The sequence below is a fragment of the Anastrepha obliqua genome, chromosome 1 (genome assembly GCF_027943255.1).
Source record: "Anastrepha obliqua isolate idAnaObli1 chromosome 1, idAnaObli1_1.0, whole genome shotgun sequence".
Classification (NCBI taxonomy): domain Eukaryota; kingdom Metazoa; phylum Arthropoda; class Insecta; order Diptera; family Tephritidae; genus Anastrepha; species Anastrepha obliqua.
In genome coordinates this window covers 86,767,548-86,795,294 of record NC_072892.1, presented here as the reverse complement: position 1 = coordinate 86,795,294, position 27,747 = coordinate 86,767,548, and the positions used below count along the sequence as shown (strand labels likewise).

General features: G+C 34.8%; 2 protein-coding genes across 3 annotated transcripts in view; one reads left to right on the top strand and one right to left on the bottom strand.

The window, feature by feature from the left end:
* The window catches only part of LOC129248551 (RNA-binding protein squid), a 30,417-nt gene extending 26,357 nt beyond the window's left edge, over positions 1–4,060 (bottom strand). The window contains exon 1 of one of the 2 annotated variants that reach the window (XM_054888143.1): positions 3,746–4,060. In XM_054888143.1, coding sequence (XP_054744118.1) covers positions 3,746–3,891 — 146 coding nt within the window. In that variant the 5' untranslated portion in view covers positions 3,892–4,060. The remainder of the gene's footprint in view (positions 1–3,745) is intronic. The other variant, XM_054888151.1, reaches the window with a different exon arrangement.
* Positions 4,061–7,249: 3,189 nt separating this feature from the next.
* LOC129248526 (ras GTPase-activating protein-binding protein 1) lies at positions 7,250–26,616 on the top strand. Its single transcript, XM_054888107.1, has 4 exons — positions 7,250–7,773; positions 22,216–24,134; positions 24,203–24,450; positions 24,553–26,616. Exons 2-4 carry the CDS (start codon positions 22,460–22,462, stop codon positions 24,979–24,981), a joined length of 2,352 nt encoding a protein of 783 aa, XP_054744082.1. The 5' UTR covers positions 7,250–7,773; positions 22,216–22,459; the 3' UTR covers positions 24,982–26,616.
* The last annotated feature ends 1,131 nt before the right edge of the window (positions 26,617–27,747 follow it).

The window sequence follows — 27,747 nt, the reverse complement described above, 5'->3', positions numbered from 1 at the left end:
AACATTACCAATATTTTCAATAATTAATACCTATCTAAAATTAATATTTTTAATGTGTTTTAAATGTTCTTGTAAACATGTGCTTTTAATGTGTATGTAATTATCGATTCTCTTGTACTTCTAAATCACAAGAAATGATACAGTCCATTATGCGCTACTACGAAAATATTATTATTGTGTTAGGAAATTTTGCCGCACTTGCAGAAATGCGTTGCACCTTATAAACATATTTGAAATTTTGGTGTAATCTTTTCGCTTTTGATGTGAATTTAGTTTTGGTTATTTAACTTCTACTAGAACTCGGGAGATTTAGCTCTGGTGACGCTCAAGCATGCATGTTCTGCAGCTTATATGTGTGCGTATCGGGTGCTTGACGCTAATATCAAAAATTTTTGATTTTCATCATGCAAAATCCGACAAGTATGTGTGACACGAAGCACGTACGAGTGTCACCCGACACGCACACATATAAGCCTGCTGGACATGCATGCTTGAGCGTCACCACCAAGGGCTAATTACCTTTTGACATACATATAACGTTTGTTGTCGATGTTGCAGTTCACAAATCCCTGCTTGGTGTAGAAAATCTTCAATTGTCATAGTCTATAGAATCTAACGGTAGACTCAGAAAACAGGCTGTTTTGCCCGGTGGTACCAAGGGGAAAAGGTGGTTCAAGTCACCAAGTGATGAGATGGTTAGTTTCATCTGGGGGTACCTTCACATGCCAAACATATGCTGTACATGTCTGGGTCAAGTATGGAAAAGTAAGAAGAAGTGATGCCAGATGTCAGAGTTCTTTTTTGGCGTGAATTCTCCTCATTTTGGAAGTTTTTTGTTATTGTAAAAGAAGCGCATACGACTTATCTTATGTTTTTGTTATTTCTTAAATTATATAAATAAAGTATTTAGAAATCGAAAAATATTGTTTCAAATTGCCTTTATTTTAGCAGTGTTTTTTATACAAAGTTTTAACTAAGGTTTGTCCGAGTTCTTTATTGAGCCACTGTATATGTACACAGATGGATAAAAGTCACCGTCATTTAGTATCTAGATGATTATAACATCTCCCGTGCCCAGAATATAATGGAAACATGAAAAGTAGCATATTTAACAAAAACTATGATTTATTTAATTTCTATTTCAGTTTAAATATCTTTCTCTTACTAGCCCATTTTTGGAAAAATGAAAAATAAAATATTTTTGTCACCTTTTTGGAGGACAAAATTCACCGTCACGTCAGCTCGGCTTGCCTTTTAAAATAATTTTAACAAAAATTTAAGCCAATCTGGCTCCTTTTTTCAGTGAGTTCGTTTAGTATGGTAGCTTTAAGACTGATCTGTATACATTATATAACGGTACTTAATTAAAAAATTTTACTGACGCCGCGTGATTGTTAAAAATGAATCAAAAAAGGAAAGAAACCACAATTGAAGAGAGAAAAATTATTTTAAATGCGTACAATCAAAGCAAGACCATTCGGGAGATATGCTCATTAGTAAATCGTCCACGCACCACTATTACTGGAATAATAAAAAGATTTAAAGATGAACCAAAGTGCAAATATTTGGCAAGGAGTGGACGACCGCCGGCACTACCTGAACGAGAAAAGCTTGAAATAATAAAAATAGTTAAAAAAGAGCCAAAAATTCCGTCAACAGAAATTGCTGCATCGATAAAGGAAAGCCCTGGTACAGTTGTTCACCCACGTACTGTCCGCAGGGCGCTGAATTCCGCTGGTTATAACGCCAGAGTATGCAGAAAAAAACCACAGATCAGCAAGGTCAACCAAACGAAGCGTCTTTCCTTCGCAAAAGAGCATCTAAGCAAGGGAATAGATTTCTGGGAAAAAGTTATCTTCTCTGATGAAAGTAAATTTTGCATATTTAAATCAGACGGACGTGTTTTAACGTGGAGAAAGCAGGGCGATGCATTAGCAGAGAAGCATATACAAACAACTGTGAAACACGGTGGTGCTGGAGTCATGGTATGGGGATGCATGTCGGCGGCTGGTGTCGGAGAGCTCGTCTTTATCGATGAAATAATGGACAAAGGACTTTATTTGAATATCCTTAAAGAAAATCTCCAAAAAAGTGCTCAAAAGCGTGGCATTGAATCAGACTATTATTTCCAACATGACAATGACCCCAAGCACATCGCAGAAATAGTTCGTTTGCGGGTCTTGCACAACACTCCCCATACCTGAAAACTCCGCCACAGTCACCCCACCTGAATCCAATAGAGCATTTATGGGACCATTTGGATCGGCGCATTCGGGAGCATCACGTTACCTCAAAAAATATGCTTAAGCAAACGCTGCTACAGGAATGGCAGAAAATAAGCCCAGATGTTACCAAAAAACTGGCTCATTCGATGCAGAAACGATTGCAAGCTGTCATCAAAAATAACGGCAAACACACATCGTACTAAAATAATATTAGCACTTAAATTGATTAAGTACTTTATTAAATGACGGTGACTTTTGTCCACCAGAAATGCACACAGCAACCATTTATGCCATTTTTTTTATAAATACTTCTTGAATTAGCCTTATGTTTAAACTGAAACAGAATTTAAATAAATAATAGTTTTCGTTAAATATACTACTTTTTATGTTTCTATTCTCTTCTGGGCGCGGGAGATGTTATAATCTTCTAGATACTAAATGACGGTGACTTTTGTCCATCAGTGTATATATAAAAACGAATGAACAATAAAAAAAAAAATTCCAACTTAAGCTTTTTTAGTTCCGACACGGGTAACCAATAAATACATATATATAACTATTTTTTTAACTCTTCAATACGCCGCTTACCAGCATTTTATCAACCACTTGCTGCAATATTCTTGCTCAGTCATCGTTCGCCGGGACGGCTACAACAGTGACAGCTAAAAGTTCGCGATGCGCAACAAAGCGCGCCAACGCCGGTAATCGACGAAGATGGAGAATGGAAGAGAACTTTTGCCTTTGTTTTGGGCGGCCATTTTTAAATAACACGTTTGGAATAAATGAATTCAAGAAATATGCGCAAGTGGGATAAATAAGAGTAGAAAGCTGAAATAAAAAAAAAGTGCGGGCGATAAAGCGTGTTTCTACTGCTCGTATGCGCAAAAAGAGCGCTACATAACCTCACTTATTTGGGAAATGAAATGTTAATGAAAAATGTGACTACGTAAAGAAGGGATGTACTCCATTGGGATACATACATTTATACATATATACAAAGATAGTTGTTTTTTGAGTATACTGGCGAGTATTAGTTGTTTTCGTAAAGTTAAATTAAAGTTTCTATCCATTTAGAGTGCAGTATGGGAAAATTACACACCTCTGTTTAAAATACAGTCAGTACATTTATTGCAAATATATTAGGTTGACACACATTGCGCTACCAGAAAATTTTTTTTATGGAAAAGTACCCATAGAAATGCTGAAGCCTCAGCAAAGTACAGTCACACAAACGCGCAAAACAGGCAACAAGAAACATACACACGCACCCTCAAATAAACCAGACGATTCCATAAAATGTGGAGCGGCATAGAAATACTACCGGATTTCTGTCGTACCCTTTTCTGCTTTCTAATATCTATTTAAATGGCTAGACTAATGAATTTACGTAACACTATACATATATTTTTGAATATTCTGCCCACTACGTTAAACACGTTACTAACATGAGATATGTATTTATATTTTTGAAAATTTCTGAAAATATATATATGTATAAAGAAGCTCGACTGAAGACTTACCTGTCGTCGTCCCGTGCATTTGATTGACCCTCGGCGTTTCCATTTGTACCATTGGTGCCGGTACTTTTCTCATTTTCATTTGTGGTGACGTCTTTAGAGAAATCCTCACCGTTCATCTCAACATCATTGTTCTTGGAGTCAGCCATTCTATATTTATAATAGCTATGTGGCGGGCGTATACAAAAATACTTTTAATGTAATATTTAAAATATTGCAACTTTTAAAGTTTATTTTTGAGAAATTAACACAAATTTGCAGACTCGTGGCGAGCCGTACTGATTGCTGTAATGGCCGGAAGAGACAAATGCGAAAATTTGTTGTTCGTAGGACTTCGTGCTTGTGCTGAATATGGGAAATCACGTGCTGAATTACAACATCTAGCTGTCTCTGGTTTTGTCTCTTTCGAATACCCAATATTTCCATAATTCCTCCATCAGAATATAACATAAAAAATTACAGACTCTTATGATGGAATTAGTCAACACATTATCGTTCAAGTTAGACAGTTTAGCTCAAATTACTCTATTTCGCAAGTCAATGGCTGATTTTCCGTCAGTGCACAATATTAACACACAGCTAAAAATGCAATTACCTTTCATACGACCGTCGTTAGTGTCATTTCGGACAAACTACGTGCTGTGACTTCGATTTGTTTGGATTTATATTTGATGTAAGCGTAGATTTTACTAAATTTCCTAAATCCCTAAATTAAATAGAATTCTCTTTTGTGATTATATTTTACTTTCTTTCGCGATTTACACCGAATCATAGCAAAATTGGCCATTTACGTCAAGTCATTTTGCTGTCTTCGGAAAATCAAATTAAGTGGCAAAGACAATGAGAGAATTGCGAATATATAATATTAATAATAAAATATGAATATGGGTATATCTTTATTTTATAAGGGACACTATGGATGCATTTCAATAACCGAACATTCTTAAAGCTAATGTTGGGCAAAGATTAGAACGGTTGGGAATATTGCGCAATTTTCCTGACCCGAATTATATCTCTATGGTTGCCAAGATATGGCGCAAACCTATTCATCTAACACCCCTCTACCTCTGGGCCCAACCCATCGAGACAACTAATTTCCTGGACCTACCGTTATATGAGCTAGACGAAGACGACCGGTGATCACTACACTGACAGGGCATAGTTATTGCTACAACAATAACAACAACAACGACAACTCCAAACACTTTCTAAATCCTCTAATCTCAGTAAAATCGAATATGTTTGGAAGAAATTGTCCAGAAAACTAAAAACAAAGCCTTTCAGAACGCAAATTAGCTGAAGGAAGCTCTGTTACCGAGTGTTACAATATTTCTCTATTCTCGCTCATATAACATAAACTTTGAAAAATCAATCTAAATATTCAGATCACCCCCTAAAACTTACAAAACCACCCTTCCCCAACATTAACAAACTAAATAACATAATAAAATACTTAAATAGACATTAGTAAGACATTAAAACACTGTTAAACTATCATGTTGCCGATTCTGCAATGGAATATAAACGGGTATACTAACAACTATCACAAACTGAGATTTTCGAATACGCCGATCCCATCGAGATGCTAAAAAATCCTACCGTTAAAAATGTACAATTTTCGCTTAAATTTCTTCGCATAATTGAAGATCTTCATCGCTAGCACTGTGAATCGTAATGTATTTATAGAATATTTATTTTATTGTAAAAATAAATTAGAAATAAATAAATATATAATAAAAAATGTGATGTCTTTGTTATAGGTGGGAAATTACTCAAATTCGATACAATTTTTTAAAGATACTACATTTTATTCTATCTCAAGAAAAACTCAGATTGTAATTGAATGAATTTTGAACCATTTTCAACTTTTCATGTAGCTATCAGAGTATCAGAGTATCAAGAAAAACTCAGATTGTAATTGAATGAATTTTGAACCATTTTCAACTTTTCATGTAGCTATCAGAGTAGATATATTCAAATAATTCGAAGAGAAATTTACTTCGGGCGAAAGTCATAATAAGCAAGTCGAATTGAGGTGGCGCCTTCCGAAAACCGTTATTTTATTTTTCTCGAATTTGACAAGGCATGCGTCATTGTCCATAATAATACAAAACAAATAAGCAAAACGCACAAAGATAAGAGAAATTAGACGGTTTTAAAAATTTAGCTGCATGTGACTTTTAAACTAAACAAACTAATGAAAGTAAAGTGCCGCGTATTAAATTGTGAAAGCACGAATTGTAAAAATACCTTCAAATTTAGTTATTTGCGTTTTTATGTTATGGCGCCGTGGCAAGAACGTGTATGTTTATAATTTATTGCGTTTGGTACCAAAAAAACTGCATTTGAAGGTTTTATATTCATTTATGCTTTCACAATGCAACACGCCACCTTCAGTATTCAATTCGCATTGACTTTCATCCGCTATTCCTCTTCATAAATATATTAAGTAGTTTCGTTACCAAAAAAAAAAACCAAAATGCGGCTTAAAATAATAAAAAAAATAAATGAAAAATTTGGTAAGTGTTTGCACACATTGATATATGAAAGCCCTTTGTGTAATCCATTCTGTCTTTGATTAAATTTACGCATATTGCCGCTTAAACTTACAGAATTGTTATGTATAAACTACTACTCATAAAAATGTTGACAGCTGTCTTACGAATATTTAAATGAAAATTTAGATGAATATCCTTACTTTGCTTTCCTAACCCCATATCTATATCTCTAAAATTTCTATTTTGACTTTTTCCGGCTTTCTCAAGCTGCTACTTGCTGTCTTAAAATTGCATTTTCCAAATGACATCAAGCAAATCAATCGCCCGTTTATGTAACAATTCTCCATCAAGTTCTCGATGGAAATATTTGATGTCACAAAGACGTTACTCTCACTTGTTGTTGTTGTTTCTGTGACAGCTAATGTTAAGATAGCGATAACATGGAATTCAGCAAGACACATATATTTTAACAGTGAAATTCGCGATCTCCACAACTAACATTTCTATTTTAACACAGGTTTTTTAATATAAGCTATAGAGGATAGAAATGTGGCGTTAGTTTAATTGGAAATCAAAGATTAGCTAGCCCTGAAAAGCTATCTCCAAGTAAAAGTAAATATTTTTATATCTTCATCTGAAATTAACCATGGTGGTGATAATTTCAGCGTACATAGGTATTTGTTTTCGTTTATTTTTTTTTTTTCTCTTTTTATATGACAGTCTCATAGAAAAAGATCAATATAATCAACAAATTCAACAAATTTTTCATATTATTTCTAATGTCATGTTGTCGCTTCTTTTTTACTTTTACTACTAAAAGTTCTATAAAAAGATGTGGCAGCTCCTTTTCATAACTTCCAAGATGAAAGAAATGAAGATATGTATTTATAAATGTGCTGAATTATGTGTCAACCGGTTTTGCCTTTGTCTAAGAGAGATGACTATATATAATAGAAGGAACGCATTTTTCTCGAACTGAAGCAATAGAATGGTAGAATGAGTACAACTTTATAACTCATTTCAATTCAACTAAACACTTGTTCAATTTCGAGCTGCATTAACAAATTAAAATAAATTTAAATATTAGTACTATACAATTAAACAAATTGCAACTGTGATCAATCCAAAAGGAAATTGTAAGAAAGTACACTGAAGAGCGAATAGCCAAAATATTACAGGAAATTTTCGCAAGAGGTAGGCAGAAAACTTGAAGCCGAAACGACAGCATTGTAGCCAAAAGACGACGACGACGGTGTAGAAGAAGACGTTAACGAAGAAACGAGGGAACCGGAGAAACACCAAGAAAACGTTGGTGGAAATAATTTGATCAACAAAAGATATTGCAAATTTGTATCCATTTTCTGTTGACCCAACAGAAAGAGTGACTTAGACCTAATGTAAATTCGAGTAGATATCAACAGTATAATCCAACAACACCACGCGCTAAATTATAAAATATAAAAGCTGAAGCAATATTCCTGTGCATTACAAAACCAATAAACTAATCACGCCAGCTCGCTCATCAAAAAGAGGGTAAGTAATTTTGGAATCAAAATATACATATGGCACTAGAAATACTACACGAAGACGGTTGTGGAAGTTAATAAGGTTACGCTAAATGTAAGCACCAACATGCTGATTTCATTGATGCTCCGGTTTTTTGTGCCCACTTGCTGCAAAATGTCCGGCGTATTTGCCTTACAAGGTAGACAGGACATCTTTAACCTCAAAATTATAAAATGTACAAGTTAATTTTTAAATTTTTAATCAGCAGCGGTTTTATTATTTGCAATCATAAATAATTTTTCTGTAAATACTGCATTCAGGATTTTACTATGTGAATTAAGATGCAGTATCATCTTTTGTCTACGCATGACACCGCACGCTACCATGTGCCGAACGGTGTCGTCGGCACCGGTGATCAACGAGTGAAAAGCGAATTTTAACCATCCCTTTGTTGAATAGTGCGAGAGACACTTATCTTGTACTTTGTGCGTATTTTAGGACTTTTTAAATAATGTGCGATTTAATAAAAAAAAAATAACAATCGTTAACATATGTAGATCAAGTTTTATAATTTAAATAGCGCCAATGCAAAAATAAGATAATATAAATAATTTGTAGTACTCAATTGAATATACGTACGAGTACATAGTTATTTTCTTAGTAACTACAAGCGGAATACTATTGTCAAGAAAATTGAACTTGATTATCAAATAAACGAGTTAATTTCGCTTTCTAAAATAGAGAAAGCCTTTAAATATTTATTTTTAAGGTGACAGTAATGTATCTATTTGGTTACTTTTTCCCAAAAGATAAAATCAGCATCAAATTGAATATCATAAGTTCAGTTAACTATCTACTTTAGCAAATACATAGATTAGCGAGTTTCGATCCGCAAACCTCTAGGCGATTTGCGAATAAAAAAAGTTGCTTGTTGCATGTGCATTTAGCAGCACTTAATTGTTTCGTTGCGAAAATATATTTATGTATTTAAAAATTATAAAAGCTTTGGTAAGTAATTACTTTTTTATTCACAAAAATTTTAATTTGTGCAATATCCGATATATACTTGAAAGCACTGATCTAGCACACTCACTTTTGCAAGTCGATGTCAGATTGTATACAATTATTCTTTCAAAAATAGAGAACACTTTCATTAAATTTATATCAGCTGAGCACAGATTTGAAAAGCAATACATGCAAACAAGACACATTGTGCAAATAGTAGCAGTAGAGCAGCTGAGTTGATTTTTTTTTTATTTATTTAGTCCGTAAATTGCCAAATTTTAAATAAAGGCATTTAATTAAAGGTAATACAGTGCACTCGCGAAAACTCGAACTAATGAAAACCAGCCCTGTCCGAGTTATCGAAATGTTCGAGTTTTCGAACGTTATGTATTTTTAATATACATATATGTATTCGTTTTAACAGTTTTTATACCCTGTCCATTTTTAGGCATAGTTAATCAAAGAGATTATCTGGTTTCATGTTTTGTAATTCATTGCCAGTTTATTTAATAAAAAATTTTAGGAAATATGAATGTTGTTTACAAATTATTAGAAAAAAAAGCAGTGATCTTGGTTTGATGTTTCTTATTTTCTACCGCATTCAATACAGCCTTTTCGCGCAGTGATTGTAGCACATTAACTCTCCTCGGGTTAATTTTTTCAGCAGTTGCCCATGTTATAGCTTTGTTGAAAATTGTTACGGCTTCGGATGAACTTATGCGCTTTTGTTCATTTCCACCTGTAGCTTCAACTTCATCTTCGGATTCGCTTTCTTCAATAGCTTCAGCCTCTTCAATCAAGTCGTCGTTAGTCCAGTCCCTTATTTCTTCTTCTGTGAAAGTAGCCTAATAAATATTTATTATTGTTATCGTGTGTTTTTGTATTTACATCAAAACCATAACTACCTCAGGATGTAAGTGTTCGAGAATTTCTGCAGCTTCTTTTTCTATACTTTTAGCTTCAGCTTCTATTTGGGTTTTCAAGACACTAAGTTGCAAAGTTTAAAATATTTGTCCAGCATTTCGCCAACGTCTCCTGTTTCAATTTATTCCAAGCTCTATCCAAAATGTAACAGCATCTCTCAAGCAAATTTTTTTTAATGATTGGATCAAATCGCAATCATCGGAGAAAATAGCTGCCAAGAGAGAATTTCGGTAATGTAGCTTTGTTATTCTTATTGCGTTTTGATCCATTGGTTGAGTCAAAGGAGTTACATTCGGCGGCATAAACATAACCCTAATTAAACCATCTTCGGATCTTAACGTGTCCTCGTTTGGATGCGAAGGTGCATTGTCAAGCAAAAGTAATGCCTTTTCCTATATTTTTTAAAGAAGTTTTCACCTATGTAATAAAAAAATAGGTTTTTTAAAGGGTGTTTAATTTGTAGTCAAATATGAACTTGCCTGTGGTAGAAACGAAAAGTGAAACCAATTTTGGAACAGAGTTGGTGTCATCCAGGCTGATTTTGAGGCTGGGCAGTTGAAATGCCTAAATGCACGCGGATTTTCGGCTTTTCCAATGACAAGCATTTTAACCTTGTGTTTCCCAGTAGCATTCGCACACGCCAGAAATGTGATGCGCTGTTTTTCAGATTTGTTTCCCGGTGCCTGCTTGTCCATTCTAGAAACGTATGATTTTCCCGGAAGGAGCTTCCAATATAACCCGGATTCATCTGCGTTGTAAATTTGTTCTGGGCATAGTTCAAGCTGAGATTGAAATCAATCGTATGCCATGCCGTTTTTTTTTTAATTTTGTAGCCATCCATCGCTGGCAAAGAAGGTTGAGCCATTCTCACCATATTTGGCATGTAACTTCTTAGCTTTCTCTTTCAAAATTAATCCATTTATAGGATAATTCTTGCTGCGTTGTAATAAAAACCACATGTAAAGCTTTTTTCCCATTTTTGGCAATTCTGAAGCGCGAAGCGTTTAACGTTCTCCAGGGCCCGATAGCGTGTTATTAACGCATTCCAAAATTTTGTTTTCATTTTTCACAATTCCACAAATTGTGGACTTGGCCATTCTTGGCCTCGTTAATTATTTCAGCCCTTTTTGATAAACTCAAAACATTTAGTTTTCGTCCCATTATAAAACGCAAATAAATTTGATCTTAACCGCGCAAAATCCCGTGTATCACTGACAAATATCAATCAATTTAAAAGAAAAGTTCCGTAATTAGCAAGAAACCTACCCAGTGCGGCGCCTTAGAATGAAACAAAAGACGCACATAACGACAAAAATTTGAATACTGGCCGTTACAGCACATGCAAAACGACAGTTTCTCATATGTTTTTCCATGAAAAAAGAAAATACTTGTTCGAGTTTTAGAGTAGCTACATTTTGTTCGAGTTTTAAAGTAGTCAATGGAGAAAAAAAAATGTTCAAGTTTCCGAATGTTCGAGTTATCGTGTGTTCGAGTTTTCGCGAGTGCACTGTACTTTGTAAGTGCTTTCAAGTAAATACCATTTTTGTCAGTTCTTTTCCATTGCAATATATGTATGTATGTAACACTCGCTAAGTCATGCCGAATCGAAGACGGCTAAATTACTCTAAACCAGTTATGTCCAAAATTTTCTTATAGATAAGCTGGTCTCTTTGAAAAAAAGTGTATATTTCGGCGGATATACGTATGTTTGGATGTACAATTTCCATTGAAAACGAAGACAATATGTAAGAACTTGGGATGTTTCAACAGCCCTTTTAAAACTATAAAGTTTACTACCTGCTCCTACCTTAACAACACAACATCTGCGGCTCTCTTGTAAAACTAAAGTAAGACAATAGCAGGTAGGACTGTTAGAATTGACGGTTAGAAAAATATTTTATGTAATTCAATTGAAATTTTATGTTTCTATGCCCACCTATACCCATCTGTGTAAAATAATTGTTGGTTAGTGAAGCCAGCAATAGTTCTGGAAAATTAAGGTAAACGAGTTTTACAAAATTAAAACACGCGTGCGAGTATATTTTAGCGTGTTTTCTTAGGTTATCCTGATCGGTATCTCGATCGATTCCCATGGGATCGATCCGGATTATTTGTATACTAATATACAATGTAGTAATAATAATAATTATTATAGTGAACCAAAACAAAAACTTCTCCACTAAAGGGTTTTGTCTTTGACACGCATTATGTCTGATTAAAGGAGCTGTTTTTGTTTTTTTGAAGTTTTGGGTAATGGAATTTTCAAAACTGATTATTATTATTATTATTACAAACTGAAGCTTATAATTAAAATTATAAGCCTAGTTAGGAAAGCTATGGCTGCTAAGGCCTTCAGCTTCTTATTATTATGTAAAATTAGTGCTTAATTAATGCTTAATACTAAGTGCTTATGTGTCGTTTAGAATTTCATTATAAATTAGGAGATATAATATATTTATTCGACATGTTTGTTTAAATTTCGCAATATAATTTTGATATTTTTAAGGAGGCTATAATTTTTTTAATATCGATTGGGGGTTTGGAAATGCATTGAATGGGATCGGTGTTATGGAATATATGGGCCCTTATTATGAGCAACATTCGATCTTCGACTGTAGTCGAAAGTGCTGATCGAACGAATTTTCATTTGGTATTATGGTGCTCATTCGTTGAAGAATAGGACTATTGTGAATTTCGATCGCTCGACGCATTTACAATAGATAATTTTTTCTTAGGTGATACAGCAAATCAAAATAAAAGAAAAACCGATTGTGTTGAAATTCTTTGCTAACAACATTTTTAAAAGTTAAAAAAAGTATTTTTTGTGAAAATGAGTACAACGGATTTGTGGTTCGACGATTTATCGGACGATGAAAGATTAGCGGAACTAGCTAGAAGTAGAAAACAGTTGAGGGGCGCATCTAACCCCCTAGAAATGGCTTCCACTGAGCACGTTTAGAATTTTCAAAATGTGTTGACGTACTTAATATTACAGAAATTTCCTTACAGATTTTTAAAGAACTTTAGATTATTTAAAGAGGCGTTTATGAACCTACTGTCCAGTACAGAAAACCAGTTGCAGCAGTGCACCCGAGCCAAATCCATTCCAAATATTTTAAAGCTAGCCACAGTTCTGCGATTTTATGATCAGGGATCGTACCAATTGAGTATTGGTAATGAAGGTATGCTAGGACTTGCTCAATCCACTGTGTCTGTTGTGCTATCGGAAATAATAGATGTCCTGGAAAATTATATTTGCCAAAGATGGATACAATTCAATAGTACAGAGGCTGATCTACAACAAAGAAAAGCACATTTTTATAGCAAATACAGCATAAGAGATGAAATCTCTTGAATATTATAGAAAAATCTAAAAAGTATTAAATAGAAACCTTTACGCCACAGTTTCTGTTTTATTTTTGTTATAAATTTTCTTTATTCAATTATTCGTCATTCGAAAAAAATATGTATTTCAGTTCCTTTACGTATTTCAGCCCATACCTGCCAAGGGAAAATAAAAATGTATTTCTATAAACATCACAAAAAAAAAACCATTATTAACCTTAATCCATTTTGCTGCCGTGGTCCCAAGCAATTCAGCTCCGTTGTAAATTCTTCCCATTTTTTTGCTGCTTGAACTTTGGTGCAAATCTCTTTTGCGAATTGTGGATTCTCTTCCATTAATGAAACTAGCCTTTCTAATTGCTGTTTGGTACTCACGAATTTCGACCTGCATAAAATTAACAAAATTAGTATATATTTATTATTTGGTTACTATAAAACCATAAATAATCGCAGACAACTTACATTTTAACAAGTTTACCCACAATACGCAACACAATCGAAAGCAAAATTGCATTCGACTCTAAATTCGGTATTCAACGAAAATTTCGACAGGGCTGCACCGCTCATAATACCAAATTGACATTCGATTTTCGATCTTCGACAGCCAACGAATATCGAAGATCGAATCTAACTCATAATAGGGGCCATGGTTTCTTAGTGAGTTGAAGGGATAACATTCGGACATGCTTGATGGATATCGGGGTGGAGTTACAAAACTGACATGTTCTGGGGGTATTGCTGTCGATAAGGTGATTATGGGTAAATTTTGAATATCCCAGACGTACTCGTGTGAGTTTAACAAGGTCCATTCTAGAAAGTGAAAGGTTAGCGTGTTTTAGGAGGTTGGTAAATCAAGCTTTTTAACATTTTGCTCTTTGTATCAAGTTCAGCATTTTTGCCAAGTCTCAGATTTATATTGTTTTATGAATTTTTTCTTGAGAAATTCAGCTATATCATTAACATTTAGATTAGTAGTTGTTAATACAGGAGCTATGGTGGCGTATTTAGCTGTGCTATCAGCAAATTCGTTACCCTTTATAAGGGCATGGACCGGGGACCATATCAGTAAAATATCTGGGTATTTTGTTTGTAAAATACTACGAATAGAACTGGGATAGTAATCATTGTTTTCGATATTGGATATGGCATCGAGAGATGAAAGTAAATCGGAGCAAATTGCAAATTTACCTTTTTTATTTCTATTTATATTATATTAACAGCCGACATGATAGCAATTAATTCAGCAGAGTAGACTGTACTGTATGCAGCTAGGTTGGATACTATTAAGTTTTCATTTTCGGTAGTTACGCCAAATCCGATCATATTATTGCTTTGGGAGCCGTCTGTGTATATGAAGGTGTAATCCCTGAGTTCATTTTGTATGTGTGCAAAAGCTTGTTCATATATTTTAGCTGGTGTTTCGAATTTTTTATACTTTCGGAGCTCAGTGTTAAGGTGTTAACTATTGCTTTCTGGAAACGCCATGGGGGGATGTGGGTTAGAATAGGTTTTAGTGGTAGATATGGAAGGTTAAGTTTTTTGCTGTTGAGGACTGCTCTACTAATTGCTGAGGGGACTCTTTTAGATGGCCTATTTTTTTGTGGGTTTGAGCAATTTTGAAGAGAGGGGCATCACAGCTGTTCATAAGCACTTTATTTAATTTATTTGTGATATAGTCCCTTTCCGCTTCTATTGAGGGAATGTTAGCTTCAAAAAGCATATTCTTAATCGGGGACATTCTAAATGCTCCTAGTGCGGGTCTTATAGCCGCATTCAGAATAGTTCTTAACTTATTTAGAGCAGATTTAGGTGCGAGACCATATAGAAAGAGACCGAAATCAATTCTTGATATCAAGAGCGCTTTCGTTACTTGTATAAGTGTTACTGAGTTCCAATTGAATTTGTAGCTAGAGAGGCACTTGATGATATTAAGGCGCTGTGAATGGTCTTGTTGTAGAAGTGCTATGTGTGAATTGAAATTATAGTATCGCAGAACGAGGCTTCTTTATAAAAGGAAATTGTGGCACAAAGCTTGTTGTATGCTATTAGGAATATAATTACTGAAAGGGGTGAGCCTTGCGGTATTCCGTTTTGAAGTGGGTAAGTTTCGGAAAAAACATTGTCTAATCTGACTTTAATTTTCCTATGGGTCATAAAGTTTCTTATATAGTTGCGAATTCGCGGCCCGAGTTTCCACTCGAGCAGTTGATCTATTATAGCGTGGATGCCAATTTTATCAAATGCTTTTGCGAAGTCGAGTGATATTATTGACAGATGTTTTCTTGCGGATAAAGATTCTGCAACATGATGGTCTACATATAATAGAGTATCTGTTACTGACTTTCCCCGCTTGAATCCAAGCTGATTGTTATGGAAAAGTTTGTTGCTTCGAACAAACCACAAAATTGATTATTTCTACTTATTGAAAGAAAATACATATGTAGCAATTTCGTTAAGGGGATAGATTCAAATCAGTCTCACACAAATATTTGAAACTAACATTTTATATTTATGTATATTTAGGAACTTTGCTTTTATATCACATTTGTTTATTATGGTTGACGAATTGGGTCAATTGAGTAAACGTTTCTTTACTATGGCTTCATCATGATTCTACATGATTTCGACATTTCTCTCTTTAGAACTACGACTAAAATGTCCATTCTGAACTCTTTACAATTCGTAATTTGAGTTTTTTCATTTCAATTTGAAGTTGTGAGCTAATTTTAAATAAAATTAAAAGGATAATAAACTTGTGCGACATTTTAACCCTCCTAATTGCCCAGATTTTAGACTTACTTGAAGCTTGCACTTTACTTTACCAAAATCTATTGAGGTATGAGTTGCATACTTGAAATGTTTCCAGAAATAATGAGTATGAAGTTTGATATTTTGGTAAAAATTCGCCAAATTTTATCCAAAGTTGGAAACTTTTTGTAGAATGAACTACATATATGTTTATAAAAAAATAATTGAAATTACAAAAACAATAGTCAAATCTTATCAATGTGTGGATAAACGGTTGTTTGCATAAGTGGATGAGATTCCCGATTAAGTAGTTAGAGTGAAAAAACGTTGGAATATTGATTTTGACAAAATATGTAGTGTAATTTCCTGTTTTATACTCATTCGTTTAAAAAATGCCGCAGGAGTTCAAGAATTCACTAATGATAATTTCTACCAACGTTTTTGGACTTATCCAAAGACTATCATTTCAGCTGTGTTCCCTGAAATTTCAGGAAAATGTTTCTACAGCAAAAATGTTAATCACAAATGATGCACAATTTATATCACCAATATTTTAATTTCTAATTCATTTTGAAACGGTTTGAAATTAGAATCGCTTATTAAAAACAGATGGGTACTGTACAATTGTCAGCAAATTTTTCTGTACAACTTTTTTTTTTGTTTTTTATTATAAATGCAACTAAATTAAATGAGATTTTTGTTGCTGACTGCATTTTTGCAATAAAAAAAATTTTGTCCAGCAAGTAACAGTTTTAGGCAAATTAATAAATTTGATGTGTTAATAAAAATCATCTAAAGTACTTTCACCATCAAAGTGATTATTTAATGTTTGTGAAGTTTTTTTGTATTCAGGCATATTTCTGATTTTCGATTTCGTTTGGGAAGAAAAACCATAAGCCTCCTTCTTTTTATGTTGGCCGATCTGTTCTTTTCATTGCAACGGATTTATTCAACCCGCTTTAGTGCGGTTATAAATGCATAAAAGATTCCCCATAATTGTTTTGGGGAATATTGCGCGATGAGCAAAATGAATTGTCAGGATGCTACCTCTCCAAGACAATTAACAGCATTTTTTACAACTAATACGTATTCTTTATTGTCAAGAAAACATTGCCAGTTGTAAACGCACAGTGAGGTTGTGAGAACCAAATTAAAAAAAAAAAACATCTCGTATACCTTTTGTACCCAAACTGTCGAAACAGCATGTTTTCTGGGCCAACCGTTAAGTAAGATTTACGACTACCTGTGGTTTCTAGCATTGTTAAATTCACGTTTCCTTATAAAAGGTGTAATTATAAGCTAACACTTGATAAATAAAATAAGTGATGGAACTTTAGCTCTAAATTACAACATTGCTTACGATATATCCGCTTATGTCACCCGGCCACCTGTGTATGCGCGTCTAAATGTTGTTTTCAAATAAAACACGTAAAAGTTTAGATTCTTTCAGTTTTCACTATATTTATTTAAAATACGGTTCTTAACAATTTTATGTGACATTGAAAAGGGACATAATCTAAATGTCCACCGTTTGCACGTCTCCCGGTAAAATCCGCCAAACTATCGATTCATGAATGCCTAATTGTTGAGAACGTCGATATATCGATCTAGAAGGTTGGTCAGCAACACTTTGAGCTACAGCTACAATATTCTCAACAGGACGTCCAGTTTTTGTTCTGCCAGTCCTTTACTACCCTTGACAAAAACGGTTTCTTCAACTTTTTTAACTAACCTTTGAATTATCGCCTTATCCGGACAAATGTTTCCACCAAAAAAATCCCGAATCTTGCGATATGTTCTTGAAGATCGCCAATTTTGCATAATAAGTTTCAATATTTTGAACGTGTTGTTCTATCGTATAAAATTTTATATCTGTCTACTTGGTAAATGTAAAAAACGACATAAAAAAGGTACTGTCTAAGAATTATTCACTACTGACATCTGACTTTGGAAAGAACTTTTATTAGATGCCACTTATCGTAAGGGATTATAGCGCCATGTACTGAACAGCATCTATTTGCGCATCCCTTTAATTGGTATTATTTAACGAAGAACTGATGAATACAAAAATCTGTTTTTTTGGAGTATGACGAAGCAATTTCCTTAATTTAGTTTTCTAAGATCTTTTTATGACCTTTGTAATGTATTGATCGGCCATAATTTTAATTAAAAAACAACCAAACGGTATTAAACATACTCTATACACACGATTCAATTATTAAAGGTTTGCTCACTAGTGACATTCGACTTTTGACACTCCCTTACAAAAGGTTGTATTTAAGAAAGTGCATAAAAAGGAAAAAATTAAATCCTTTTTGGGAAAAATGGTAGCAAAATAGTATTTTGTTACTTAAATGGAAACAAACTGCGAACGGTTTAAAAAATAAATTTTAATTAATATTTGAATGTAAATAACGGTAAAGATAGAAGTGATTAGCGAAAATTGCCAAGTCTAATATTAAAACAAGAAATTATTTCCAAAATTTTATTTTGTGAATTAATTTTTAAATTTAAAACCAGTCGCGAAGTTTCGCCAATATGAAACTATTTTGTTAAAAATAAATAAATAATTGGCACGTACAATTCTGTTAGGTGTTTCGCCGAGATCCTCCTATTTGGAGTGCGCGTTTCACAATTCGAAGGCCCTACAGTTTTAAGCCGATTCCGGTAGATGGTTTTTTATGAGAAGCTCTTTAATACTGGTACTGTGCTTTTCTAAACCTCCTCTGAACACTTTATCCATCCATAGGAAGGTGGGCTCATTGGAAACAAGTTCTGCCAACTTTCTGACTATTCAATAATTCTCCCTGCTGTAACTCTTTAGCAAACGCTAGCTCTTTGCAAAACATGAGTTCCGTTTAAATCACCACATCATAAGAAATAAAGCTTTGTAAATTCTCCATATCGATCTCGGATTGCGTCAAATACTCTATCATTAAGCGGTATATATTCCATGTCATACTATCATAGTCCTGAACATACCGATGAAAACTCTTGAGCGCGTTGTTGCTCGTAAGCAGTCCATTTTGAAAATGAAATGTTTTTTTCTACAAATTTTACTTTTCCTCCACTTTTAGTCAAAGTTTCTAGAGCTAGCAACCCAGTGTCTTGCTAAGGGAGCCGATTTGTCAAGAGGGAATGAGAAAGCTGCTTACTGAGCAAACCTTTTATTATTGAATCATGAGCATTACCCATGAAGCAATAATTAAAGGTGATGTAAGTAGCCTAATTTCACCCTGTGTTAGCCATCTTGAAGCTACTTAATAAATCCGTGTTGTCCTCTTGGAAAAGCTACTTTTTATTTCAGAGCAAATTCTAAAGAAAAAGTACTCAAAAGCGTAGAAATTAAAACTTTTGCTGAAAAAGTTAGCAGGCAATACTGTTTTGCGTATTCCATTTTGCTTAGACTTTCGCATCTTTCAATTTCAATTTCAATTTATTTGATTTTTTTTTTTTCAAACACGAAACGCGCTGCATTATTTAAAGCGATTTGCAATTTTTGCTTCGAATTATTATCAAGCCTGCAATATACTAATTCAGCGTATGATACATGAGGAACAATGAGTAATCTAACAAGTTTTAATTCAACTTTACGCATCGGAACAAACCTATCAAATAGATAGCTGACTGAAGCATTGAAATGTTGCAGTTTTTCATCCACTGTTGTGAATAACCGACACATATTCCAATTAAGCTCGGCAGCCTCCTTATTTAAGAGATCATGCTGAATAAGCTTAAAGTCTCTAAAAAATATCTACTTTACTTGATTGCGTCTGTTGAACTGGATGTTGTAAGATAAGAATATCAACTCGTGGTCGGAAACTCCAGCCATAGGAAGCTGATCAATATGACTGACGTAATCTCTGTCACTGACGCAAAATACATCCAAAAGACTTGGTTTGCAGTGGGGTGCAAAGCGAGTAGCATATTCATTGATTAAGAAAATTCCTAATGATTGGAAACTATCTATCAAATTCCTGGAAGAAAAATTATCACAAAGAAGGTCTACATTTAAATCACCACACACAATAATATGTTCATAGGAGATGTGGAATTCCGCTAATTTATCAAATATCACTGAGAGGTCATTTCTATTTTTTTTTTATAACTTTTTCCAAATCAAGAGGACACCTCAAACTTCAATTAAGCTGAATGCCCAGTAGCTAAAATGAGTTGTTTTTGAGTAATGAATTTTTGAGTAAAAAACCTGTTTCGCACTTTTTGTTTTTTGCAAAAAAAAAAATTTTCAATTACTTTTTTGCAATTGTTTCTGCATGAAGTCGTTCGTGTAAGTAATGACGATCATTTTGAACCCAGAATCATTAAAATCGGTTAATTTTTGATTAAGTTATGAGCATTTAAAAAAAAAAAATCTTATATAATGAAAAAAAATCGAGTTTGAGCCGAAAAACAAAATTGCCGATAAATCTTGAAAAAAAATTTTTTCGGGCGAACAAAAAAAAAAGTGTCTCATTATTTTGAGCAGAGAGCAACATATTTCAGTTACATCGAAATCGAAGAACATGACCCGAATAGCCCGGTTGAATTGAAATGGAAAGCATCAGCATCAGTTTGGGGTCAAGCCCACGAACAGAGAAAACTGACGTTAGACGCTTTTGCTGTTTATACTGCATAGCCAAACGCATTAGTTCGCGATTTTTTCTTGTAAGACATTCGTGGATAAATAGCTTCCCTTCAATACTGACGCCGACATCACTAAGAGAAAGTGCTCGTCTTTGCAGAATTTAGCTACAGCTTTCAGCAGTTGAGAGCGATCTGCAGCAGAGCTCAATTTGATTATAATTGGAGCTACGCTTTTATTGTTTGGGCGTCTACTTGTGTTTCTGCGTATATATAAATTTATCTTTTTTAACACAGATTTTATACTTGTAACTTTGCAGGTAATCTCGTTAAAAAATTAAATGTATGATTAGCGGACGTGACGAAATAAAAGTGGTTTTTCCTTGTTAAGAGTTTCCACTATTTGTTTTATTTATTACTTCAGTGTAGGTTTACAAGTGGCACATATAGATTCCAATCCGATGCATGGTCAAAATACATATATATATATGACACAAATCCATGGGAATAGTTAAGTTAAAAATATAAATAATTAAGTACCAGTTATAAAATAACAACATTATTCTATGGCTTACAACGACCTTTTTCAATTTTTTACTACATTTTCAGAAAGGGGATAAACTTATTCCCTTTTTTCCCTTGCTTCCAAATTGCATCAATGGATTAAGTAGCATCCGAAATCAGTTGTCAAACTTTACTTAACCTTGTATAATTGAATCATGAGCATTACCCACAAGCATGATTCAATTATTAAAGGTTTGCTCACTTGTGACATTAGAATTTTGACACTCCCCTACAAAAGGTCGCATTTAAGAAGGGCGAAGAAAGTGGAAAAATTAAATTCCTTTTTTTAAAAATGGTAGCAAAAATGTTTTGCTTTTACTTTAATTATAAATGGTACAAACGAAAATTGCCGGGAATGATATTAAAAAAAAGGTTATTAAGTAAAACCCAGGTTGATATTTTGTGAATTAATTTTTAAATTGAAAACCGCTCACGAAGTTGGGAAGTTTTGCCAATATGACGCTATTATATTACCTAAGCATTATGGCCCTTTCTTTTCATAGGAGAAGCAAACTCATCATAAATGTAGTTGACTAACAACAAGCAGTGAACATACTCACGTAAGTGTGGAGTTTTGACCCCCAAGTCGAGATTATTTTTACATTCCTAACTATTGAAAAACTATTCCGGGCATGAAACACCAAATGATAGAAAATGTTGTTTTTATTAGCGGAGGCTCCTCGACAGGCAATGGCACCCTTCCGAGTGCACTTCTGCAATGAAAGGAACTCCTCATAATCTCTCCTCATAACCACTCTCCATCTGCCATCAGGAGGCTGTGATTAATTACATATTGTTAAATGGACTCTTATTGGTAACTTATGTATCTTTAGTGTAACCTAGTAAATACTCCCCCAACCTGTATTTGGAAGACATCGGATTCAAATTGTCAAAGCGTCCATCTTTCACGTTCATTGCCCCAAAAATATGCTCTAGGATATCCTGATTTAAGCTGTATGTTAGGATGTTTTTCGGTTTGGTTACGGACATACCGAGGAAGTGCTTACACACCCTTTTGAAAACGAAATGTTTTTCCTACAAATTTTACTTTTCTTCCACTTTTGCTAAAAAATTCTAGAGTTAGCAACCCAGTATCTTGCTAAGGGAGCCGATTTGTCAAGAAGGAATGAGAAAGCTGCTTACTGAGCAAACCTTTTATTATTGAATCATGCTCTATACACACTGTTGTGTAAAGTAGCGCCTGAAAAAAATGCAATTGAACTGTCTTAGTTTATCAAAATTTTTTTGTTAAAACGAAAAAGAAACTCGAAACTCAAAAATAATATTTGCTTTTTGTTTTAGCACAACCTGTTCAAACCCATAATTGAAATCGTCTACATCTGCTGTGAACACCGCCGGTGATATTTAACGTTATCATCGAATCACAAAATCATAGTTTAAACATCGCACGCATATTCCCCCTCCCCCATTTCTTGTATTAACTGCTAAACGCCTAATTTCTTTGGCACTGGTAGCATTTATTGAGTAATTGAACAGCGCAAATCCCGTAAATTGCAAGACAGCGAAAAATAAAAAGTAAAACGCAATGGTAATGGATGCAACTCAACCTCAGCAGCCATCTCCACAATCTGTTGGCCGCGAATTTGTGCGCCAATACTATACTCTACTGAATCGTGCACCAAATCATTTACATCGTTTTTATAACAACCATTCATCGTTTATACACGGCGAATCAACTTTGGTGGTGGGCCAGCGTAATATTCACAATCGCATTCAGCAATTAAACTTTCATGATTGCCATGCCAAGATAAGTCAGGTGGATGCTCAGGCAACGTTAGGTAATGGTGTTGTTGTGCAAGTGACAGGCGAATTGTCGAATGATGGCCAACCGATGCGTCGCTTTACGCAGACATTTGTGTTGGCTTCGCAATCGCCGAAGAAGTACTACGTTCACAACGACATCTTCCGTTATCAGGATATATATTCGGATGAGGATAATGATGGAGAAGCACGTTCGGAGAACGACGAGGAACATGATCAGCAGCAGCAACCGGCTGTGGTTTCCGCTTCTACCGCTGCAAGTGAGCAACAAGTCGGAATACAGGTGGGTGCTGGTACAGGGGCTGTAACTATCGAACCGCAGCAACAGCAACCATCTCAAGCGCAAGTTGTGTCTACAGGTACAGGCGCTGGTGTGTTGCCCCAGCAGCAACCAGGCGCACAGGCTGCAGGTGGTTCACCACAACAACAAACAATTTATTATTCGGTGCCGACTGCTGGAGGTCGTCCCGTGCCTTTATTGGCAGCCGCAGCCGCAGCCCCACCACAAGGAGCCGCCACCGTGCCATTGGCTGCACAATTTCCAGCTGCCGCATCCACGACCAGTATACCACCACAACAAGTTCAGCTGAATGGTGTTAGCCATGAGGATCTATTGTCTGCCGCGAATCAACAGCAGCAGCAGTCAGGAGCCGGACAACAACAACCACTGATCGCACCGGCTTCTTCCCCTGTAGTTCAGCAGTCTGCGGGAAGTGGTGTTAACATAGCAACCCCAGTGATTGGCGCTCAAGCTGGCCCTGCTGTCGGTGTCGCTACTGTGCCCGTTACCACATCAGCTGCTGTTCCCCAAAGTGCAGCTGCAAATTTACCCGGCTTCCAACAATCTCTGCTGCAGCCGCATGTTTTACAACAACCAATGCCGCAACCATTACTAACACAGACACAGGTGTCGCAACAATCTACTACAGTAGATTTGGAAGAGGGTGTCATTAACCCTAATTTGACCAGCGTTGCGGAATCGGTGACTCGCACGGGCTCGGCTGGTATATTAGCAGCAGCTGCAGATAACTCTAACGTCACTGAGGACTTTAAGACAATTAACGAACAGCAGCAGCAAGAGAAATATGAGGCCACTAAACAGCAACAGCAACTACAAAATGAGCCAAAGACGTATGCGAACCTATTTAAATCGACTTCTTCTTCGCCCAGTGGTTTTGTCACTGCAGCCATGCAACAGCAACAGCAATTGCAACAACAACAACAACAACAGCAACCATGCAATAACGCCTTTCAGTCCGCGACCACGATTTCCACTACTACGTATTCACAGTCCAACTCAAATACGACTTCATCGCTTTCGGGATATAACAATCGCAGTAGTGATTCTTCCTCATTGCGCATCGACAATAACACTGTAGGTTCGGTTACACAAGGTGGTCCATTACCCCAGCGCACTAATACATCCCGCATCAATAAAGGTATGCCAGAAATGAGTTGAATTGAAAAAAAGAACCACATTTAGAATTAACTATTTAACTTTGATTAGACTATGAGCCGCGTCGCACCAGCAATGCCCAGCAACCTGACAACCAACAGCTGTTCCTTGGTAATATACCCCACCACGCTTCAGAGGAGGAGTTAAAGGCTTTGTTTAGTCGCTTTGGTCAAGTACTTGAACTGCGAGTCATGTCCAAGGCGAATGGCAAGTTGCCACCCGGCGTGAGAAATCCACAAAATTTTGGCTTCATTACTTTTGAAGATCCAGAATCTGCTCACAATTGTTTAGCCCATTGCGTAAGTCCAAGAGCCGCAAACTTGTATTTTTTTATTTTAAGATGCGCTATGCAATAAGTTAAAATCTTACTTATAAATTAAACTTTTATTATTTTCCTGCAGCCCCTATACTTTCCTGAAAACTCTCCGGATGGACAAAAACTTAACATAGAAGAGAAAAAATCACGTATGCAACGTCAAAACAACGAGATGCCACCACGGCAGTCGATGGGTGGTAGCAGTATTGGAGGAAACATAAACAATTCGCAACGCAACATGAGTGGTGGTCCTCCAACCCGATCGCTATCCAATTCAGCTGGTGGTGGAACAAGTGGTATGATGCGTAGCACTGGTAGCAGTGGTGCTAATAGTAACAGTATGTCGCGGGGTCAATCCAGCGGTGGAGGGCCACGCCTCGGTGGCGGCTTCAGTCGCAGTGAGAATCGGAGTGGTCCAACGAATGGTGGTGGCTCACAAGTGCGCGGTGGCAATCAAAACAGCGCACAATCATCTGGAGGCGGCGGCAGCAGCAACTACAGTACACGTCGCTAACCATTAATATTCTTTTATCACCCACAGCAGTCTTCGCGGTATAACACAGTAACGGCTGCAGTTGCGACAACACCAACAACAACAACACCACCAGTTCAGAAACAACAGCAGTAATCTGGTTTGCGCGATGATTAAAGGAAGCAGTAAATTTTTATAATTTTTGTATTAGTAGAAATGTTTGAATTTGCTTGCGAAGTACCCGTAACGGAAAGCAGGAAATCAAACCAAGCCCAAATCTGAAAACCTCGACAAAAACAAGCAAATGGACACATGACACTACTGCTATTTATATGCAACACTTAAATTATTATTGTTTGTTGAATTTGTCGTTTTCTGAAAAACTCTTTCTTTATACCAATTTATCTCTCAATTATTTTTACTCATCAGTTTTCTCACATGACCATAGAACATTTTCTCTTGTAATACATAGCTCACAAAATTTAGTTTATTGATTTATATATTGAAGTAAATTTTTATTTTTTAATTTATACTAACTAAAGAACAGCAAAACAAAACATTCTCTCTCTCACAAATAAATAAAAACTTCATTATCATGTGTGTATTTTAGTTTTGATATTTTAATTATATAATAAAAAAAAACGTCCCAATCATAGGGATAAACAAATCGTAGATTCAAATAATATAAACTAAAATTTAACGGATTTATAAAGAATCACCGTTATAAAGAAAAAATATTAAAAAATGAAAACATGCAATAAAAAGCAAAAGAAAGACTTGTAAAACCGAATAGAAGCGTTAAAATAATTTGAAAACTATAATGAAAAAAAGTAATGTTCGTACGTTTAAAAATAAAATCTGAAAAAATCGAAAAATGCAACAAAAAACCAGAAAAAAACCAAGGTCTGTAAAAACCCCGAAATCAAATTACTGAATATGAACGAGGGTGAAAACTGGGAAATGGTGGATATAGATTCAGCAAATTTATTATTAGTTTAAGGCAAAAGCTTCTTATGTGCTATAATGTTGCTGTAAAAGAATATGTTGTTTCAAAGGTACTATTTTTCATTTTACTTAGATAATTTTCTTCCCTCTTTCGTAATAACTTTTAATATAATATCAAAATGCATTACTTGTTTGTTATTGAGTGTACGAATAATGTCAGAGAAGAGCCGATTATGTAATTCGTTAGTAGTAGACTATGCAGTTACGTTGATCACATTTTCTGGCTTCGAAAGTAGGGTTTGTTCGAGGGACGTAAAAAAGCAGCAGTATTGCAACCCTGTTGCAAATGCTAGGCTCATACTTTTTAGATTTTCGGCACTTATTTCGCATAGATAGGTGAATGTGAATACGTAAATAAAAGTAATGGAGTTTCCTACAAATATTTTCCTTGGTAATTTCGATACTGACGGTAATTTACTATATACAAATTTCGAAGAAAATAATGAAACAATTGTGCTTGCAAAATTTGTATGATGCCGATTAAAAAGGCTTTGCGATTGCTGACTTAAAATGCTACACTTTTACCAAAGTTGTTGAAATTTCACTTCAAACGTGGTACTTTAAAAAATCGTGTAACAGCGGTTGTGATTGCAACTCGAACAAGCCCGTACTCTTTCCGATTCGGCAAAAGGAAAAGAATATATTAAAATTTAATTGGAGCTAAAAAAAAAAGAAATTGATTGCTGATTTGCTTTTACACAACAAGCCTGATTTTTAGTATTTACTCGACTCGAGAGAATTTCTTAGTCGGGCTCTAGGCTGGATGAATAATTCTATTATTTAATGTATGCAGAAATCTTGATTCATATTTACAGATAATGTAATAGTGTTTTATTAGTTTTGGACGACTTATTTTGCCAAAAAATGCTTATTTTTTTAGATTCAAGAGTGCCAAATGCATTAGTTCCTTTTATTTCTAGACATTAAGAGATGCAAATTTTGAATATGCCCAACTTAATTATTAATAAATAAGCATGTCACATTAGTTGTGCATATATGGTATAATATTTTTGGTTTAAACTTAAAAGGGACTGATGCCTCTTTACTGCATTTTTGAATTCGCACTATCATTTTTAATTCGAGTATCCTAACTTTTACAAAATGTTAAGAATAAGTAATTATATTCTATATATGTATAATCTGCTTACATTTTCTGCCGTGTAGAATAAAAAATACCTTTCACGCCAATAGATAGACCGAAATCCTCCAGAATATCCACCTTGGATTGATAGAATTGAAAAGGGTATATAAACAAGAACAAAACGTTGCTGTGGTTTTGACTCACACTTGAATAAATTGATAATCTGACGTGTTCTTTTTACATCCTCATTATTATTTCTTATTTAACTTTTTATACCATTTGACACTTATTTAATAAAAAGAATTAAAATCGTTAATATCACATCAGCATTTAAGCATAAAAAATATATTTTTTCAGGTCGTAAAAGTTGTAAGATCTTAACCATAGCATACCAACTTAATTATTTAAACTTATTTATACATAAATAATAAAAACAAAGCATCATTTATAACAAAAACAGTACATATATGAGTACATATATCCCGAAGAAATTGTTAAAAAATAAAATTTTTTAAATAAACCCGTTGTTTCATTTTTGCTCAACAAATACTAACCACTAAAACCAAAATTAAAAACAGCATAGCATATTAAGGATGAATTTAAGAGTTTAGGCAAAATAAAAGGTATATTTTTTGTACTCTTTTTCGTGCAGCTCATATATACATATATATATCTTCCAACATTTGATATCCACTTCTCGTAATGAAAATAAAATTTCCATA

Bases quoted from the DNA above. Each gene is read 5' to 3' on its own strand.
- LOC129248526 (XM_054888107.1), top strand. From the start codon at position 22,460: ATGGTAATGGATGCAACTCAACCTCAGCAGCCATCTCCACAATCTGTT. The intron at 24,135-24,202 runs GTATGCCAGAAA...AACTTTGATTAG, and splicing joins TACATCCCGCATCAATAAAG to ACTATGAGCCGCGTCGCACC. The intron at 24,451-24,552 runs GTAAGTCCAAGA...ATTTTCCTGCAG, and splicing joins ACAATTGTTTAGCCCATTGC to CCCCTATACTTTCCTGAAAA.